The sequence below is a fragment of the Panulirus ornatus genome, chromosome 9, assembly GCF_036320965.1.
Source record: "Panulirus ornatus isolate Po-2019 chromosome 9, ASM3632096v1, whole genome shotgun sequence".
NCBI classification, from domain to species: domain Eukaryota; kingdom Metazoa; phylum Arthropoda; class Malacostraca; order Decapoda; family Palinuridae; genus Panulirus; species Panulirus ornatus.
In genome coordinates, this window is record NC_092232.1 from 30,070,296 (window position 1) to 30,090,364 (window position 20,069).

The window sequence follows — 20,069 nt, forward strand, 5'->3', positions numbered from 1 at the left end:
TCTGGAGAAGCATATGATAGTGTTGATAAAGATATAGCTGATCTTTAAGTGAACATTCTTAAATGATTTTTACGAAGTCTATTGAAAGAAAAACTTCAACTTAAAACAGAAAGTCAAAGTAATCAAATCCTATGATTACTGACAAGAACAAATCTATCTTATCTAAAAATCAAATAAAAGTTATTCTGATTTAAATATAAAATTATTGAAATGATAACCACATAAATGAAAACATAATTCAAGTAGTAAAGAAGGAAACTTGCATTAAAATTTCAAAATTCTTATTCTTAGCTTTAAGATTATCCATTTTGACAAAAAAAATTTACTTTATCAAAAGCAAAATATTGTTTAAAATTACAATGACCAAAGAAAAAACAAATCCATTTTTTTTAAAAATTAGATTTTTCTACTAAAATTGTGGAAGTTTGAAAGGGTCGATGTTCATAAGAAATAACAGTCTTTTGCTAAAATAATAAACCCCACTTCAGCTCTTGTGAGAACCTAAGCTTATCTCATTTGTTGATGCTTGATGTACAGCCTAAAAGTCATGTGCTCTTGACAGAAATGATGCAGTCTTACCAATAAGTAAAACAAACAAAATAAATTCCAAATTCTGTATGATGATTCTTTTTGTAGAACATAAAAGTCAGATACCCTGCTTGAAGGAGGGCACCAAAGTAAGATCTATCTATAACTGCAACTGAAGTGAATGACTGAGAGGTGGACTTACCTTAAAAAGCTAGTTCATAAAAGACCCAAGGTCCCACTACCTAACCACATATATCCATAACATTCAGCACTGAAGCTTTAGTACATTAGGTCATAAAAAAGCATAATCATCCATCTGCATTCAATAAAACATATAGCATTCACAAACTTATTCTAATCTGCTGTTCTGATAACTGAAATCTTCATGCTGGTATTCAAAATGGTAAAAACATAACAAATATGAACTCTGCTGATGCATAAAGATATGAAGTGGAAGTTAAGCCAATACATGGTTGCTCTGAGAGCTTTGGGGTATTTGTTTATCAGAATCTTAAAACCTGCCTATGGTTATCAATGGTGATTTGGCAATCAACCTTGTCACTAACATATGGTCAAATCTGATGTAGTAAGACAACAACAAAAAAAAAAAACAATGTAACCTTTGCTCAATTATTAGATTCAGAGAAGCCCATTCCAAGTACATGAGAAATGAAGGAAAATATAAGAACAACACATCAAGGAGGAAAAACTTGAGTAACTGAAAATGACACTGTTTGCATACCTGAGTAACTTCATCAATGCAAAGTGCTAAATCTGTTGACCGTAACTGGAGAGAAGCTGCCTCTTCACATATTTTCTCCACATTATGAGCTTCATCAAATATTACAACATTGCCCTGAATATAATAATCATTATTAATTCACATTTTCTTTTGATAGTTTGCAAATTATCTGACAGTAACTTAAAATCAAATCTACGTTCTAAATCTAGTGAAAGAGAAGAGAGAGGCATTTGGAAGACTTTTGTATGGAAATAGTGCAAATGACAGGGAGATGTATAAGAGAAAGAGGCAGGAAGTCAAAAGAAAGGTGCAAGAGGTGAAAAAGAGGGTAAATGAGAGTTGGAGTGGGAGAGTATCATTAAATTTTAAGGAGAATAAAAAGACGTTTCTCCCCATCCCTAAGGAGGGGAGAAAGAATACTTCCCACGCATTCCCCACGTGTCATAGAAGGCGACTAAAGGGGACAAGAGCTGGGGGCTAGAAACCATCCCCTCCTTGTATTCTTAACTTTCTAAAAGGGGAAACAGAAAAAGGAGTCATGCGGGGAGTGCTCATCCTCCTAGAAGGCTCAGATTGGGGTGTCTGAATGTAGGTGGATGTAACCAAGATGAGATAAAAGGAGAGATAGGTAGTATGTTTGAGGAAAGGAATCTGGATGTTTTGGCTCTGAGTGAAACGAAGCTCAAGGGTAAAGGGGAAGAGTGGTTTGGGAATGTCTTGGGAGTAAAGTCAGGGGTTGGTGATTGGACAAGAGCAAAGGAAGGAGTAGCACTACTCCTGAAGCAGTTGTATGAGTATATGAGAGTGTAAGAAAGTAAACTCTAGATTGATATGGATAAAACTGAAAGTGGATGGAGAGAGATGGGTGATTATTGGTGCCTATGCACCTGGCCATGAGAAGAAAGAACGAGAGGCAAGTGTTCTGGGAGCAGCTGAGAGAGTGTGTTAGCAAGCAGCTTTGATGAACGAGACCAGGTTATAGTGATGGGCGATTTGAATGCAAAGGTGAGTAAAGTGGCAGTTGAGGGAATTATTGGTGTACATGGGGTGTTCAGTGTTAAATGGAAATGGTGAAGAGTTTGTAGATTTGCGTGCTGAAAAAGGACTGGTGATTGGGAATACCTGGTTTAAAAAGGAGATATACATAAGTATATGTATGTAAGCAGAGACAGCCAGAAGCGTTATTGAATTACGTGTTGATTGATAGGCATGTGAAAGAGAGACTTTCGGATGTTAATGAGCTGAGAGGTGCAACTGGAGGAATGTCTGATCATTATCTTATGGAGGCAAAGGTGAATATTTGTAGAGGTTTTTAGAAAAGAAAAGAGAATGTTGGGATGAAGAGAGTGGTGAGAGTAAGTGATATTGGAAAGGAGACTTGTGTGAGGAAGTACCAGGAGAGATTGAGTGCAGAATGGAAAAAGGTGAGAGCAAATGATGTAAGGGGAGTGGGGGAGGAATGGAATGTATTTAGGGAAGCAATAATGGCTTGTGCAAAAGATACCTGTGGCATGAAAAAGGTGGGAGGTGGCCAGATTAAAAAGGGTAGTGAGTGGTGGGATGAAGTAATATTGTTAGTGAAAGACAAGAGAGAGGCATTTGGACAATTTTTGCAGGGAAATAGTGCATATGACTGGAACATGTATAAAAGAAAGAGGCAGAAGGTCAAGAGAAAGGTGCAGGAGGTGAAAAAGAGGGCAAATGAGAGTTGGGGTGAGAGAGTATCTTTACATTTTAGGAAGAATAAAAAGATGTTTTGGAAGGAGGTAAATAAAGTGCGTAAGAAAAACGGGAACATCAGTGGAGGGAGCAAATGGGGAGGTAATAACAAGTAGTGGTGAAGTGAGAGGGAGATGGAGTGAGTATTTTGGAGGTTTGTCGAATGTGTTTGATGATAGAGTGGCAGATATAGGGTGTTTTGGTATAGGTGGCATGCAATATGAGAGGGTCAGGGAGAATGGTTTGGTAAACAGAGAGGAGGTAGTGAAAGCTTTGCAGAAGATGAAAGCTGGCAAGGTGGCGGGTTTGGATGGTACTGCAGGGGAATTTATTAAAACGGGGTGACTTTGTTGTTGACTGGTTGGTGAGGATATTCAATGTATGTATGGTTCATGGTGAGATGCCTGAGGATTGGCGGAATGCATCTATAGTGCCACTGTACAAAGGCAAAGGGGATAAAAGTGAGTGTTCAAATTACAAAGGAATAAGTTTGTTGAGTATTCCTGGGATATTATACGGGAGGGTATTAATTGAGAGGGTGAAGGCATGTACAGAGCATCAGATTGGGGAAGAGCAATGTGGTTTCAGAAGTGGTAGAGGATGTGTGGATCAGGTGTTTACTTTGTAGAATGTATGTGAGAAATACTCAAAAAAACAAATGGATCTGTATGTAGCATTTATGGATCTGGAGAAGGCATATGATAGAGTTGATAGAGATGCTCTGTGGAAGGTATTAAGAGTATATATGGTGTGGGAGGAAAGTTGCTAGAAGCAGTGAAAAGTTTTTATCAAGGATGTAAGGCATGTCTACGAGTAGGAAGAGAGGAAAATGATTGGTTCCAAGTAAATGTCACTTTGCAGCAGGGGTGCATGATATCTGCATGGTTGCTTAATCTGTTTATGGATGGGGTGTTAGGGAGGTGAATGCAAGAGTTTTGGAAAGAGGGGCAAGTATGCAGTCTGTTGTGGGTGAGAGGGCTTGGGAAGTGAGTCAGTTGTTTGCTGATGATACAGCACTGGTGGCTGATTTGGGTGAGAAACTGCAGAAGCTGGTGACTGAGTTTGGTAAAGTGTGTGAAAGAAGAAAGCTAAGAGTAAATGTGAATAAGAGCAAGTTTATTAGGTTCAGTAAGGTTGAGGGACAAGTTAATTGGGAGGTAAGTTTGAATGGAGAAAAACTGGAGGAAGTGAAGTGTTTTAGATATCTAGGAGTGGATTTAGCAGCAGATGGAACCATGGAAAAAGTGAGTCACAGGTGGGGGAGGGGTCGAAGTTCTGGGAGCATTGAAGAATGTGTGGAAGGTGAGAATGTTATCTTGGAGAGGAAAAATGGGTATGTTTGAAGGAATAGTGGTTCCAACAATTTTATGTGGTTGTGAGGCATGGGCTATAGATAGGGTTGTGTGTGGGATTGTGGATATGTTGGAAATGAAATGTTTGAAGACAATATGTGGCATAAGGTGGTTTGATCGAGTAAGTAATGAAAGGGTAAGAGAGAGGTGTGGTAATAAAAGTGTGGTTGAGAAAGCAGAAGAGGGTGTATTGAAATGGTCTGGTCACATGGGGAGAATGAGTGAGGAAAGATTGACAAAGAGGATATATGTGTCAGAGGCGGAGGAAACGAGAAGTGGGAGACCAAATTGGAGGTGGAAGGATGGAGTGAAAAATATTTTGAGCGATCGGGGCCTGAACATAAAGGAGGGTGAAAGGCATGCAAGGAATAGATAGACCGAATTGGAACGATGTGGTATACCAGGGTCAACGTGCTGTCAATGGATTGAACCAGGGCATATGAACCATGGAAAGTTTTACGGGGCCTGGATGTGGAAAGGGAGCTGTGATTTCGGTGCATTACACATGACAGCTAGAGACTGAGTGTGAAGGAATGTGGCCTTTAGTGTCTTTTCCTAGTGCTACCTCGCACACACGCGGGGGAGGGGGTGCCATTTCATGTGTGGCAGGGGTGGCAGCAGGAATGGATGAAGGCAGCATGTATGAATATGTACATGTGTATATATGTATATGTCTGTGTATGTATATGTAAGTATACATTGAAATGTATAAGTATGTATATGTGCGTGTGTGGGAGTTTATGTATATACATGTGTACGTGGGTGGGTTGGGCCATTTTTTTGTCCGTTTCCTCATGCTACCTCGCTAACACGGGAGACAGTGCCATTTCATGTGTGGCAGGGTGGCAGCAGAAATGGATGAAGGCAGCATGTATGAATATGTACATGTGTATATATGTATATGTCTGTGTATGTATATGTAAGTATACATTGAAATGTATATGTATGTATATGTGCGTGTGTGGGAGTTTATGTATATACATGTGTACGTGGGTGGGTTGGGCCATTTTTTTGTCCGTTTCCTCATGCTACCTCGCTAACACGGGAGACAGTGACAAAGTATAATAAAAAAATCTACAAATAAACAAAATTTTATTTCTTTCATTTTCAGGGATATAAGTCTATTCAATTGAATCAAATATTTTAAAAACTCAAGCTAATAAAATCTAAAATATCAAGTTCTCACCGCAAGTTCAATTCCATGTGCTTTACGACTCTTGGGATCAAGTAAGTAATTATACGGCATGAAGATAATGTCTGCATCCTGTTTCAACTCCCTTGCCATGTAGTAAGGACAGAAAGACTTTTTCCTCCCAAACTTGACTAAGTCTTCTAAATCGAGAACTCCTTGACGCAACTGAGGCTCATCTTTTTTCATTTCCACCTGTAAGATTAACAAGACTTAGGTAATTAGAAATGATATTGTTCAAGTGATATATGTCTTTTAGATTACCAAGACTTGGGTAACTAGAAGTGATATTATTCAAATGATATATTCTTTTTCCTTACTCTCACTTACGATTATTTCACCACAAAGTGAGACACCACAAAACTAATTTTCACTATACTATCAATCAATAAACCTGAGTTACCTTCATCCACAGCAAACACATTCCATAAACCTAAATTAACTTCATGCCCAACTAATATATGATTACTACACCAACAAATGCATCTTCACTTCACCCTTGACAAACATATCTTCACTTCTTATCCATCTATCTATATCTCTGACGCTCATTCCCTCCAGGAACTTCCTCAAGGGTGAGGCCACACCAAAAGAACCTCATAACTGGTGAATTCCAGTGCCACCTTTAAGCCTTTAGTGCCTCATTCTCAACAAGCCACTGGCAGAGGGCAACTCTAGTGCAGTATTTCCAGAGGCACCTACCTAATGTTTGTACCAACTACCTGATATGTCTACCTTATGTTCCAACATACTACCTCTACTCTCAATAAATGTATCTTCATTTCACCCTTGCCCAAGTGATACTTGGCAAACTACTGCATCACATGATTACTGTGTGACCAGTGGCAACTCAAACGTGGATCGTTTTGAAAACTGTTTCTTTGCTTACACCTCGAAGCTTTGGAACTATTTACCTTTTCATGTCTTTTCCCAATAACTATGACCTAGCACATTTCAAAAGACATGTTTTTCACTTCCAAAATTCATAAACACTTTTCCTTCTCTTCATAACCATCTCTATGTTTCAATTTTGGCCCGACCTCAATGTGGACTTCTGTCCATGACTGCAGCCTCGAACAAAAGAACAAAAAATCTTCACTTTATCCTTAACCAATACATTTGCATTACTCCTTTAACACCACTGGCCTTTAACTTGACCCATAAGGGTCAGGTAAAAGAACATCTTCACTACACTCTCCTTTTCACTATATCCTTGATACCTGTGACCTTGAACTTTGTCATAACATTTCAGAACAGATGCATTTTCAGTGCATCCTCATCATCACTGCCTTTAACCTGACCCTTATAGGTTGATTCATGGTGCAAAGTTTTACTTATAATTATTGGGAAAAGAGTAAAATGAAGAAACTGATCAAAAACAATAAGCTCTCTGTCCAATTAAAACAGAAATAGACTGACTTATTCCTTTAGTTCTTAAATGTTTATAGTAAGGGCTTTGAAATTCTAATAACTGTATCATTACTATTTATCAATCTGAGTTCTACACAATATTACTGTTTCTGATATGATAATCTTTCCAGATGTTCAAAAGTATAAAAGGGTTTCAAGAATATTTCACAAGAATCATCCAACTGTTTTGTGAAATCAAAGTATTCAATTTGTATTCCTGCAATATTTGGATTTACCCCAGACATCCATGATTTTATCCTTTCAAATAAAGTTGGGCCTTATTTGAAATATACAGAGAAAAAGATGAGACAAGGGAAAGTAATCAAAATTTTTTGAAGAAGTGAAAAACCTGTCTTTTGAAATGTACCAGGTCAGAGTTATTGAGAAATACATGAGAAGGCAGAGAGTTCCACAGCTTCGAGGTGTAGGGAAAGAAGCAGTTATCTCAACAGCCCACCTCTGAGTTGCTGATGGCCACACAGTATTCATATGATGCAGCAGCTTGGCACGTATCATGTGGTCTAGCTATTGGTGGGGGTATACAAACTGCCAGCTCTCAGGAGCAAAACAACAGTAATATCTGTAGAGGAAGGAAAGTGAGCCAACATTGCAGCATAGGGCAAGACGATCAAGTTTTGAATTTAGCCTGGGACAGTTTATAAGTCAGATCGCATTCGACTCGACTCTATCAAGAAAGGAGAGACAGAACCACCCTAGATAAGAGAACAGTACTCCATACAAAAAGGAATCAATTCTATGCATAAATGGAGCAAAGGTTCAGAAGAAAAGAAGCTTCAGCAGCTAAATAGGACACCCAGTTTCTTAGAGGCAGACCTAGCTATTCCCATAAAGTGGGGTTTCCAAAAAAGAGTGGATGTTACAGTAATACCAAACATTTGCAGTGAGTCAAGAGGTGGAACTACAGAATCGTCAAAGGAGAGATGAGAGTTGTGAGGAGTTATTGATGAAGAAATGGGGAGAAATTTGGTCTCAAAGGCATTAAACTTAACTAGATTTCATCTACTCCACTCAGACATCCTGTCCAAGTCTGAGTTTATTGAGGAAGCTGTGTCAAGATGAGATGCCGATCAAGTGAGAGAAGAAGGAGCAGAACTGAAGGATGTGGATGAATGCAGTGATGAGTCATCAGCATATGAGTGCATTGGATTATTTGTGGAGGAGAGGAAATCATTCAAAATAAGGAGAAAAAGTGCAGGGACAGAACAGAGCCTTGAGGGACACTGCTGATGATGGAGTAAAGGGTGGAAGCTGATCTATTAACAACCACAGAGATAAATCAGCCAGAGAGGAAGTGAGATATGAAGGAGCAAAGTGAGGGAGGAAAGCCAAAAGAGGGGAGTTTAAGATGAGACAATGATGCCACACCCAGTCAAAAGCTTTGAATATGTCAAGGGTAACTACACAAGACTCCCCAGAATCTTTCAGCGATGATGACCAGACATTATTTAGCTAGGAAAGAATATCACTAGTGGATCTTGCCTTACAGAAGCCATACTGACAATCAGAGAAAAGACCATGAGTTTCGAGGTGTCTAATGACATTGGAGTTGAGGAGGAATTCAAAGACTTTGGACATGGTAGATGCCACAGCAACAGGATGATAGATAGAGGGGTCAGAACAGACACCCTTCTTAGGAATGGAATATATCAATGCATACCTCCAAAGAGAGGGAAAAGTTTTGGTTTTAAAACAGAAACGGAACAGATGAGAAAGCACAAGTGCAAGTTCAGAGGCACACTCTTTCAGTACACAGGAATGGATGCCATCAGGACTATAAGCCTTGCTTGTGTCCAGAAAGAGAAGCACTTTTTGAACAGTCCAATAATAGATTATGGGGAGGGCATAGGATTAGTAAGACAAGATTCAGGGGGTGAAGGAATGTTAGAGTCATCCAGGTGGTGTTTGAGGAGAAATGGGAACCAATGAGAGTTACTTTGTCTATGGCGGTGACAGCTATCATACTGTCAGAACAGAAAAGTGAAGATAAGGTAGATGAACAGAAGTTGTTTACTTGAGAAAGACAGACAACAGGAAGCCTTACTGGCCCACCACTGGGTTGTCTGATGAAACAACAAAAAAAGAGATTGATTTGACTGGAAAATATAATTCCACTCAGCAGTTTTTAAAGCTTTCAGACTCCACTGCTGCACATTAGCCTTCTACTATCCCCATTACTGATGTCATTTATATAGTTTATTTCTGGCATTTTTCTCAGTATACCTAAATTTCTAATATATTAGTACAAACTACTTTTGAAGGTATTCATAGTCTTAGCATTCACTACGTCTGACGGTAACTTATTCCAGTGTTCAACACACTTTTAGGAAAAAGGCTTTTCCCATGTCTGTGCTACATATTTTAGTTATGAGTTTTATTCCATTTGTCCCATCAACCATATTTTCTTGTATTTTGAAAAGATGATCATGATTTACCTTATCAAACTTATTCAGAATTTTGAACACTTGGGTTAAGTCGTCATGAAGTCTATGTTTTCTAAGGAAGAAGAGATCCGATCCTTTAGCTCTCTTCGTACGCCGGATTTCTTAGGGATGGGATCAATTTTGTCGCCCTTCTTTGTATTTGCTCTAATTTATCCTCATCTTTTTTAGAGTTTGGGGACCAAAACTAGACTGCATACTTAAGGTGTGGTCTTAATAGAGAATTATAAAGTGTGAGAATTGTTTCTGGTGTCTTGTAATCTATGTTCCTGGCAATGAATCTAACATTTGGTTGCCATTTTCACTTGCTGCTTGACACTGTTCAGTGTACTTCAGATTGTTGCTAATGAAAACTTCAAGGTCCTTTTCTTCATTTACTTTAGAGTTTCCAAAAGTTTGTAGTCATAATGTATATTCTTGTCTCCAAGTGCATAGCTTTACACTTGTCTAAATCAAACTTCATTTGCCTGTTTACAGCCCTACCTCCTAGTTTAGTATCATCAGCAAATTTGGAGACCTTAGATATGAGAACAAGTTTTCTAGGTCATTAATGTACATTATGAAAAGAATTGGGCCTAAGACTGACCCCTGTGGCACACCACTCAATATCTAGCCAATCTGAGGCTTTGCCTCTTAATACTATACACTGTTTTCTTCCGTTAAACCAGTCCTTGATCCAAATAGAGTTCTTAACTGATTCTGTGTGCTCTCAGTAATAAGAAATAGGAGATATCAACTACCTATTCTAGAACAAGCCAAAAGGACCGAAAGAGATATCTGTGCTAAAATGAGGATTTGCTACACAGGGTTAAGAGAGCACTTTTATAGGATAAAACTTGTTTGAGAAGGAGAGAAGAACTGATTGAGTTTAGTGATACAAGAGGGTATTGGTTCAATTGGCTTGGAGGTTGCTCAAATAAGGAGAGGACTTTACAAAGGAGGAAGAGAAATGCTTCCCACGCATTCCCAGCATGTTGTAAATGGAGATTCAAAAGGGCAGGAGCAGGAAACTTGAAACCCTCCTATCCTTGAATTTTTCACTTCTAAAAGTTGGAATAGAAGGAGCTAAGTGAGAAGTGCTTATCCTTGTCAAAGACTCAGGCTTGGATGTCTGAATACAGGTGAGAGGTGCTTATCCTTGTCAAAGACTCAGGCTTGGATGTCTGAGTATGAGTGGATGTAACCAAGATGAAGCTATGAAACAGCAGCTATGCATATAAATTCAACTAAGAAAATTATAGCATTCTCCCCAACCCCCACCAAAGGCACTGGTTTCCAAATCAAGGGTGTGCGTTGGGAAAAATCTATTCATTTATTTATTATACTTTGTCGCTGTCTCCCGCGTTATCGAGGTAGCACAAGGAAACAGACGAAAGAATGGCCCAACCCACCCACATACACATGTTTATACATACACGTCCACACACGCACATATACATACCTATACATCTCAACATATACATATATATACACACTCAGACACATACATATATACACATGTACATAATTCATACTGTCTGCCCTTATTTATTCCTGTCGCCACCCCGCCACACATGTCAGCGAGGTAGCGCTAGGGAAAGACAACAAAAGCCACATTCGTTCACACTCACAAAACTTTCCATGGTTTACCCCAGACGCTTTACATGCCCTGGTTCAATCCATTGACAGCACATAGACCCCGGTATACCACATCGTTCCAATTCACTCTATTTCTTGTACGCTTTTCACCCTCCTGCATGTTCAGGCCACGACCAGTCAAAATCTTTTTCACTCTATCTTTCCAACTCCAATTTGGTTTCCCACTTCTCCTTGTTCCCTCCACCTCCGACACATATATCCTCTTGGTCAATCTTTCCTCACTCATTCTCTCCATGTGACCAAACCATTTCAAAACACCTTCTGCTCTCTCAACCACACTCTTTTTATTACCACACATCTCTCTTACCCTTTCATTACTTACTCGATCAAACAACCTCACACCACATATTGTCCTCAAACATCTCATTTCCAGCACATCCACCCTCCTCCGCACAACTCTATCCATAGCCCATGCCTCGCAACCATATAACATTGTTGGAACCACTATTCCTTCAAACATACCCATTTTCGCTTTCCAAGATAACTTTCTCGACTTCCACACATTTTTCAACGCTCCAAGAACTTTCGTCCCCTCCCCCACCCTATGATTCACTTCCGCTTCCATGGTTCCATCCGCTGCCAAATCTACTCCCAGATATCTAAAACACATCACTTCCTCCAGTTTTTCTCCATTCAAACTTACCTCCCAATTGACTTGTCCCTCAACCCTACTATACCTAATAACCTTGCTCTTATTCACATTTACTCTCAGTTTTCTTCTTTCACACACTTTACCAAACTCAGTCACCAGCTTCTGCAGTGTCTCACCCAAATCAGCCACCAGCGCTGTATCATCAGCAAACAACCTGACTCACTTCCCAAGCTCTCTCATCCACAACAGACTGCATACTTGCCCCTCTTTCCAAAACTTTTGCATTCACCTACCTAACAAAACCATCCATGAACAAATTAAACAACCATGGAGACATCACACACCCATGCCGCAAACCAACATTCACTGAAAACAATCACTTTCCTCTATTCCTACACGTACACATGCCTTACATCCTCGATAACAACTTTTCACTGCTTCTAACAACTTGCCTCCCACACCATATATTCTTAATACCTTCTACAGACCATCTCTATCAACTCTATCATATGCCTTCTCCAGATCCATAAATGCTACATACAAATCCATTAGCTTTTCTAAGTATTTCTCACATACATTCTTCAAAGCAAACACCTGATCCACACATCCTCTACCACTTCTGAAACCACACTGCTCTTCCCCAATCTGATGCTCTGTACATGCCTTCACCCTCTTCATCAATACCCTCCCATATAATTTACCAGGAATACTCAACAAACTTATACCTCTGTAATTTGAGCACTCACTTTTATCCCCTTTGCCTTTGTACAATGGCACTATGCAAGCATTCCGCCAATCCTCAGGCACCTCACCATGAGTCATACACACATTAAATAACCTTACCAACCAGTCAACAATACAGTCACCCCCTTTTTTAATAAATTCCACTGCAATACCATACAAGCCCGCTGCCTTGCCAGCTTTCATCTTCCACAAAGCTTTTACTACCTCTTCTCTGTTTACCAAATCATTTTCCCTAACCCTCTCACTTTGCACACCACCTCGACCAAAACACCCTCTATCTGCCACTCTATCATCAAACACATTCAAGACACCTTCAAAATACTCACTCCAACTTCTTCTCACATCACCACTACTTGTTATCACCTTCCCATTAGCCTCCTTCACTGATGTTTCCATTTATTCCCTTGTCTTACGCACTTTATTTACCTCCTTCCAAAACATCTTTTTATTCTCCCGAAAATTTAATGATACTGTCTCACCCCAACTCTCATTTGCCCTCTTTCACCTCTTGCACCTTTCTCTTGACCTACTGCCTCTTTCTTTTATACATCTCCTAGTCATTTGCATTATTTCCCTGCAAATATCATCCAAATGCCTCTCTCTTCTTTCACTAATAATCTTACCTCTTCATCCCACCACTCGCTACCATTTCTAATCAGCCCACCTCCCACGCTTCTCATGCCACAAGCATCTTTTGCGCAAACCATCACTGCTTCCCTTAATACATCCCATTCCTCCCCCACTCCCCTTACGTCCTTTGTTCTCACCTTTTTCCATTCTTGTTGGCATCATTCATTCTTCAACTTGTGATATGTCTACCTCTTATAGGAAGAGAATATGTACGAGCCACAAAATAAAAATTTCAAGTCTAGCTCTGGAAAAAAGGAAATGCTGAACTGGCTATCATTATGCAGTCAATATTCAGAAATTATCTGGGTCATAATAGCTGTCTACATGCTTATGATCTAGCCCAAGATGGAGGCTTGTAAACAGGCAAATCTTACAAAAAGCAAAAGAAAAATCTGTAAAAGGAACAAAGGGAAATGAAGGAAAAGGGATACAAGTTCACAAGTGGGAAATGGGAAGGTGATAAAGCAAGCTGCATTTTCAATGAACTCTGTCACAATAGAAGATAAACCCCAAAAAACCAACATTCTGTACAGCTTGAGTAGCAGCTCAGAAGCAAAACACATTCAAGATCTAGAATCAAGGCTGACTTAATGCCAAGAACACTGGCAGAGGCAAGAATACTGAAATTTGAACAAGAGAATCCTCAAAAGAAATTACAAAGATGAATAATTCATGGGAAAGAAACATAAATTGGGTTTTGTACACACTGAATTTTACTAAATCATGCTTACCCCACCATGAGATATCCAAGTTTGAACAATGAGAGGATTTCAGAGCAAGACAAGGAATGAGTAAATGGGGAAGCATGGTATTAGAGGTAATATCTCAATGATATAAATCAATTCCCAAGAAAAGCACATATAAGTAAATACCCTGCAATGAATAAAAAGCATTTAAGGGTTTTATATCTCATGTACCTGGTTATTAAAGTAGCATGTCTTAGCTTTAACTCTCATCTGACACATGTGCACCTTGCTGTTGTTATTAGTTTCTTTGGAAACTTCGGGATGAACACACATCTGATCACGAGATCCTAATACTGCCACCTGCCAACAACAAAAAGGGATTAAATTTAAGTCAGAGTCAACTAAATATGTAAGTTCCTCTTTTTACAGCAAATGTAATGTGTACAGATGACTTCATGTCTATGGGAAGTGTTGTTAAATTTACCAAAATTAGTCATTTTTTCTTAAAATAAAACTCATCTAGAAAATTACGATCTCTATTCTATCTTCAATGTTTTCACAACTATGTCAATTTCTAAATGATGCTGTATACCAAGATACAGTGAAATTTTACTGTACCCTTAAGTAGCTGTAAGATGTACGTTTCAACTCGCTGATGGCTTGACTTAGCTGAGAATGTGTCCGAGATGAATAGATTATTTTTGGAGGAGCTGAAAAAATTAAAGCTAATAGTATATACAAAAAACAAATGATATCAAATTCAACAAATTGAATTATCAAGAAATTTTTAATAACCTCAAAGCCATATTACCAGCAAAAATGCCTTTTACTCAACATTCAAACTGTTTTCTATGGTATCTCTTTAAAATCATCATTCTAATACTGAAATTTAGGAATGAATAGCCACAACTTACAATACAATTATGCAAACATTGATAACAGAAATCTAAGCTGATGAGAATGCATATTAAAGTATGCTACTATGAAATGAAAGTACAGCAGAGTACACATGGATGAGAAGCAAGCAATGCTCAACAAAAAAGTGTAAGGAGTCATTTTACTGTGAATCTAGAAAAAGCTTTGAATATGAAATTTAGAACCATCTGTGTAATTTAGTATAGCATCCATATACCTTAGTTACAGTTACTAACCAGCTTTGTCTCCCCATGACTGTCCTGCTGCAGCCTTTAGTTGAGAGCTCAGGGATGAAAAAAAATCTGGTGCATCCTGACTGTTACCAGTGGGTAAACGGGACTTATATTCAGCCTTCTTTATCTCCAACCATCCCAAAGTGGAACAAAGAAGGCAAACAGTCTTGCCTGTGCCAGTTGGGGATTCAAGGATGCCATTCTCACCCTGAAGCAAATGTAACTAGAAAATATTCATTGTAGACTCTGGATAGTTCACATACTTTAAATGTCAGAGATTGTCATCTATATAAAGAGAAAGCAGACACTGAGTTCTACAGGACTGTTTTCTACACTTAAACATGGAAAGCAGAGGACACTAGTCATTCCTGAACCCTGTGTGGAATTAATTCAAATAACATACCATGTGAAGACTCTTCCCTCAGTCCAAGTATGAATGACATAAGTTAACCAATGCAATATCAAAAACTATGACTGCATTTACCTAGTCTAAAAATGGTGCCTACCCAACTCTATCCCTCCATGCTCAGTAAGTACTTATAATGCATTTTTCTAAGGAGCTATAATGACTCAGGGAAAGAAGGATGGCAAGTATATCCTTAACTTGACTTGCTTAGCCTGAAAAACATAGTTCTTTTAAGCCAAAAACCTGTATTTTCTCTTTAAAGCAAAAAAAAAAAAAAAAAAAAAAGATGGGCAAGCACATATGTTTGTACAGATGGTCATTACTGCTACATCATATTCATTGTTTCATTGATCAATGCCAATAAGCTGTTGCTTGCTGTGGTGGATCAATTAAACATCACATAGAAAATTCAACATATTAAATACAAACTAAATAAGTCCTATAGACAAAGAAGGAACAGCTAGGATCATCAGTTCACTGTTAAGGTTCAAGACAAGTATTGTAATACCATATAATGTATATATCGAGAGAAATCATCACACTAAATTTAGACTGAAGAACTGTATTGTCTATATATAAGGAAGGAGAACCATAATTTCACACTTACACGTTGTAAACAATCAATGACTTTCGTCATATATGACTTCTGAACTTCATAAGGCTCAAAGGGGAACCTTACTGGCACACCATTCAGCACAACCTCAGGCATTTTGTGTCGACTGGGATTTCCCCTCAGCTATGTACCAAGAGTTATGTATCTCATTTTCCCTAAGCCTGTTAATAAAAATGGACCATGAAAATATTTTTCTATTAAAGCTAAACACAATAAACTGATATACAGATGCTCCATGCACACTTTGTAGTGATCTACCAGTTACACAATTCACACACACTCTGATCTAAATGCAAGCCACTGGACAATGGCATATGCCAAAGCTTTTAAAATGTTGTGCAAGTTAAATAAGATTTCAGCAACTTAAGGAAAGTTCTGTATGCAAATTTAACATAAAAGCTATAAAAAAATGATAAAAGATGTGTTTACAACAAAAAAAATTCATAAATAAAGACAAACTTGATATTCAACCACTCTGTAACACATACTCACACAATGAGTTAAAAGACTGTGAATGCAGACAGCATGCAGAATTGTGTAAAGTGATATGATAATAAAGAGTTCATGAAATGGGGCCCCCCAGAAATGTAAACTCCTTCCCCATACAGTGCAAATACATAATTACAAAGGTGTCAGCAATTTTACATGACAGGTAATGGTATCATTTTGGTCAATGTTCTTATGAGCTGTCTGCATGTGTCCTCTCCCAAAGGTTTGAACCATTGTCCATATACAGAAGGCTGGTGCTTCCCACCATTTCTGTGTGAAGATCAGCCACTCAAGGACTGCATGTTATAGTACCTCATTTTTCGCTTGACGAGGAAAGTTTTGAAATTCTCTTCCCTCCTTCATCTTTCCCTCTTCATATAACAATTTTTTCTTTATCAGACAGATCTGTAAAACCTGTGTAGCCTATTCCAGTATCTCTCTTTTACATTTCACTTCATATTTTCACCCAAAATGGCCTTCATTGGGCATGCTTTATCTATGTCATGTCAGTCTGGTAAAAAAATAAAAAAGCTGATCTAAGATTTAAGTGGCCAGACTGATTCAAGCCTGTCAGCCCATAAGGGTCATTCATTTTGTAAAAATATATGCCAGATAACCCTTTTGGACAGACAACCTTGAAATAAACCAAGCAACCAACCAATCTCTGGTTAATGAATGCACACAAGACAAAATAAAAGTAAACATATATTACCCTCAAAACAATGTCTGGTTTAACAATGAATGATGGTATCTCATACTAGCAATAAGGTGATACTTTGCACTGCCTTTGACCTCATTCCTCTTTGAACATCACATTTGTAACCCAAATTTCGTTTCTACAGGAAGCCCTGCTAGTTTGTGTTGCATCATGGTTCGAGACACTGCAATAAATTCTTTCCATCGTAGCAGGCAGCAAGATACTGAAGGTTGTCAAACTTATCCCTTCAAATTTTGCCATAATGGGGAAGACTTTGTTTCTAAACTTTGCCAAATGAATCAGTTATCCTGTAACTAGATTTAGCCTAAACTTAAAGAATGCCAATGATTCTCTAAATTGTTATACATTTCATATAAAATAAAACTTGAAAGCTTTAGATTTAGAAAATTAGCACACTATATATCATACGTCCTACCTCTGTGTTACACTGAGCTGAAGTTAAGCTGAGATATATGAAGCAGAAGTTCCACCAACACCCCTGAGGGCAGTTGGTCCACAGGTGAAGACCAGTCCAGACCAAAATTTACCCTTTCATATATTAAGATCAAAGGCAAGTTTGAAGGTTAGGGTAAGGTTGAACATTGGCTAGCATTATTTTCTTTACACATCGGCACCTGTAGGGTGGCTCTGCTCTGATCATTCCCTTCTGAAGACGTGTTTCTCGCCAAACCTTCACCACCCTGATTGTTCCTTCATGGTTCACAGCACACATATCTGGGTTACTGAAGTTTATGGAAGTTGTAAACTGAGTTACTATTATACTCCTTCCGGTAAAATTACCGTGTCAGAAATCCACCATTTTGGAAGATTATAATTCTCCGATGGTTTATGATGCGTTTTCCACTATTCTGACCTTAATTTCTACCACAAACCACCTCTTGAGATATCCCCACCCCTTTATCCAAAGATAATGAGGGACTCACAATGGGTACAGAAATCGCAAAAAGTATTAACTTGCGATGAAAAAAGGTCAGAATCCTTAACAAGGCATCAAAAACAACGTGGGAAAATCAAACAAACGAAACCTAACTGGGATGTCCGAAACGGTAATAATAACCTCCCTCTTGCTCATTGTAATTTTACCAGAATTGTCAGGAGGCGCGATTATGGCCATTTCCCCAAAGTTTCACAATTAAAATAAAATTTCGCCTCTCAGTCAAGATAAGAACATTCATTTCTGAGTTGACAGTGCCATGGAAAATGTGTAGAGAGAAAATTTCCTTACAATGTACTGAGTTAAACGACTTCATGCTTGACCTTACCTGCCCCGAACTTGTTTACATCTGCTTCCCGCGCTTGGATCAGCTGTGTCAGGGGCGCGTTCCACCCTCTAGTAGGAAGTCACCGGCAGATTGAGAATCTAAGTTAGGACTTTTTTCTATATCTATGTCTTCACTCTTCCCTTAAGTCAGCATTTAACTTCTTTTGTTTTACATTTTCCTCACTTGACGTAGATCATTGAATAAATTTGCCATCCATATGAACAGAGGTTAGATACATGATAGCTATTGTTGCTAAAGTCATTGTACAAACCACATTAATTGGGCATTTACATAGGATGTAAATGAAGTAAACGGTAAAAGAGCTTATGTTCCCCGTAAAGCAAGGCTGAAAAAATCCTGGGAAAAAGGAAATTTTAGAATACTGATTGAATGGAGCAGGAGTCCAGTAAATATTGAAGACACTGAACACTTTGTTGAATGTGAAGAGTATGACAGAATCTGTAAGCCATGTAACAGCTGGGAGTATACCTATAAAAGGAATGACAAGAAAAATATGACAAAATCAAGATACCAAGAAGACTACGCAAGAAAGCTCTTTCCAAGTCTGAATTGAGAGAGAGGTAGGAACAATCTCCTAAAAAAGTTAGGAATGCGTTTTTTTTTTCTTTACAGAGTATAGCAGGGTTAGAACTCTATTTAAAAAATAGGATAGAAAGTTACATGATAATTTGAAAAACACGTACTTTCCTCAATTAAAGGAAACCCCAAGAAATTTTAGAAATATTTGTACACAATCTGGGACAAAGAACTGCGTTAGTGGCCGAACTTATTTGCAAGCATGTCTATCAGAGAAACAGAAGAGACGATTGGACGATACTTGCTAGGAAGGAGTGCAAATAAATCGGCGATGTATAAGAGAAAGCGGCAGGTGGTCAAGAGGAAGGTGCAAGAGTTGAAAAAGAGGGTAAATGAGAATTGGGGTGAGAGAGTATCATCAAACTTTTGGGAGGATAAAAAGATGTTTTGGAAAGAGGTAAGTAAATAACGTGCGTAACACAAGAGAACAACTGAGAACATCGGTGAAAGGGGCAAGAGGGGAAGTGATAACAGGTAGTGATGAAGTGAGGAGATGGAGTGAGTATTTTGAAGGTTTGTTGAATATGTTTGATAATAGAGCGCCTGATACAGGGTGTTTTGTTTGGGGTGGTGTGCGAAATGAGTCGCGAAGAATGGTTTGGTAAAGAGTGAAGAGGTGGTGAAAGCCTCGGGTTTAGATGATATCGCAGTTGAATTTATTAAGAAAATTATATATATATGTATATATATATATATATATATATATATGTATATATATATATATATATATATATGTATATATATATATATATATATATATATATATATATATATATATATATATATGTATATTTTTTTTTCATACTATTCGCCATTTCCCGCGTTAGCGAGGTAGCGTTAAGAACAGATGACTGGGCCTTAGAGGGAATATCCTCACCTGGCCCCCTTCTCTGTTCCTTCATTTGGAAAAAAAAGAAAAAAAAACGAGAGGGGAGGATTTCCAGCCCCCCGCTCTCTTCCCTTTTAGTCGCCTTCTACGACACGCAGGGAATACGTGGGAGGTATTCTTTCTCCCCTATCCCCAGGGATATATATATATATATATATATATATATATATATATATATATATATATATATATATATATATATGTATGTGGGTGGGTTGGGCCATTCTTTTGTCTGTTTCCTTGTGCTACCTCGCTGAC

General features: G+C 38.3%; 1 protein-coding gene across 1 annotated transcript in view; it reads right to left on the reverse strand.

The window, feature by feature from the left end:
• The window catches only part of LOC139750306 (regulator of telomere elongation helicase 1 homolog), a 124,095-nt gene extending 105,697 nt beyond the window's left edge, over positions 1 to 18,398 (reverse strand). Inside the window, exons 1-7 of the mRNA XM_071664946.1 lie at positions 18,326 to 18,398; positions 15,851 to 16,017; positions 14,841 to 15,045; positions 14,308 to 14,399; positions 13,921 to 14,049; positions 5,528 to 5,725; positions 1,271 to 1,384 (exon numbers count right to left, since the gene is read on the reverse strand). Of these exons, the coding sequence (XP_071521047.1) occupies positions 1,271 to 1,384; positions 5,528 to 5,725; positions 13,921 to 14,049; positions 14,308 to 14,399; positions 14,841 to 15,045; positions 15,851 to 15,952 (840 nt within the window). The 5' untranslated portion in view covers positions 15,953 to 16,017; positions 18,326 to 18,398. The remainder of the gene's footprint in view (positions 1 to 1,270; positions 1,385 to 5,527; positions 5,726 to 13,920; positions 14,050 to 14,307; positions 14,400 to 14,840; positions 15,046 to 15,850; positions 16,018 to 18,325) is intronic.
• Positions 18,399 to 20,069: the final 1,671 nt, after the last annotated feature.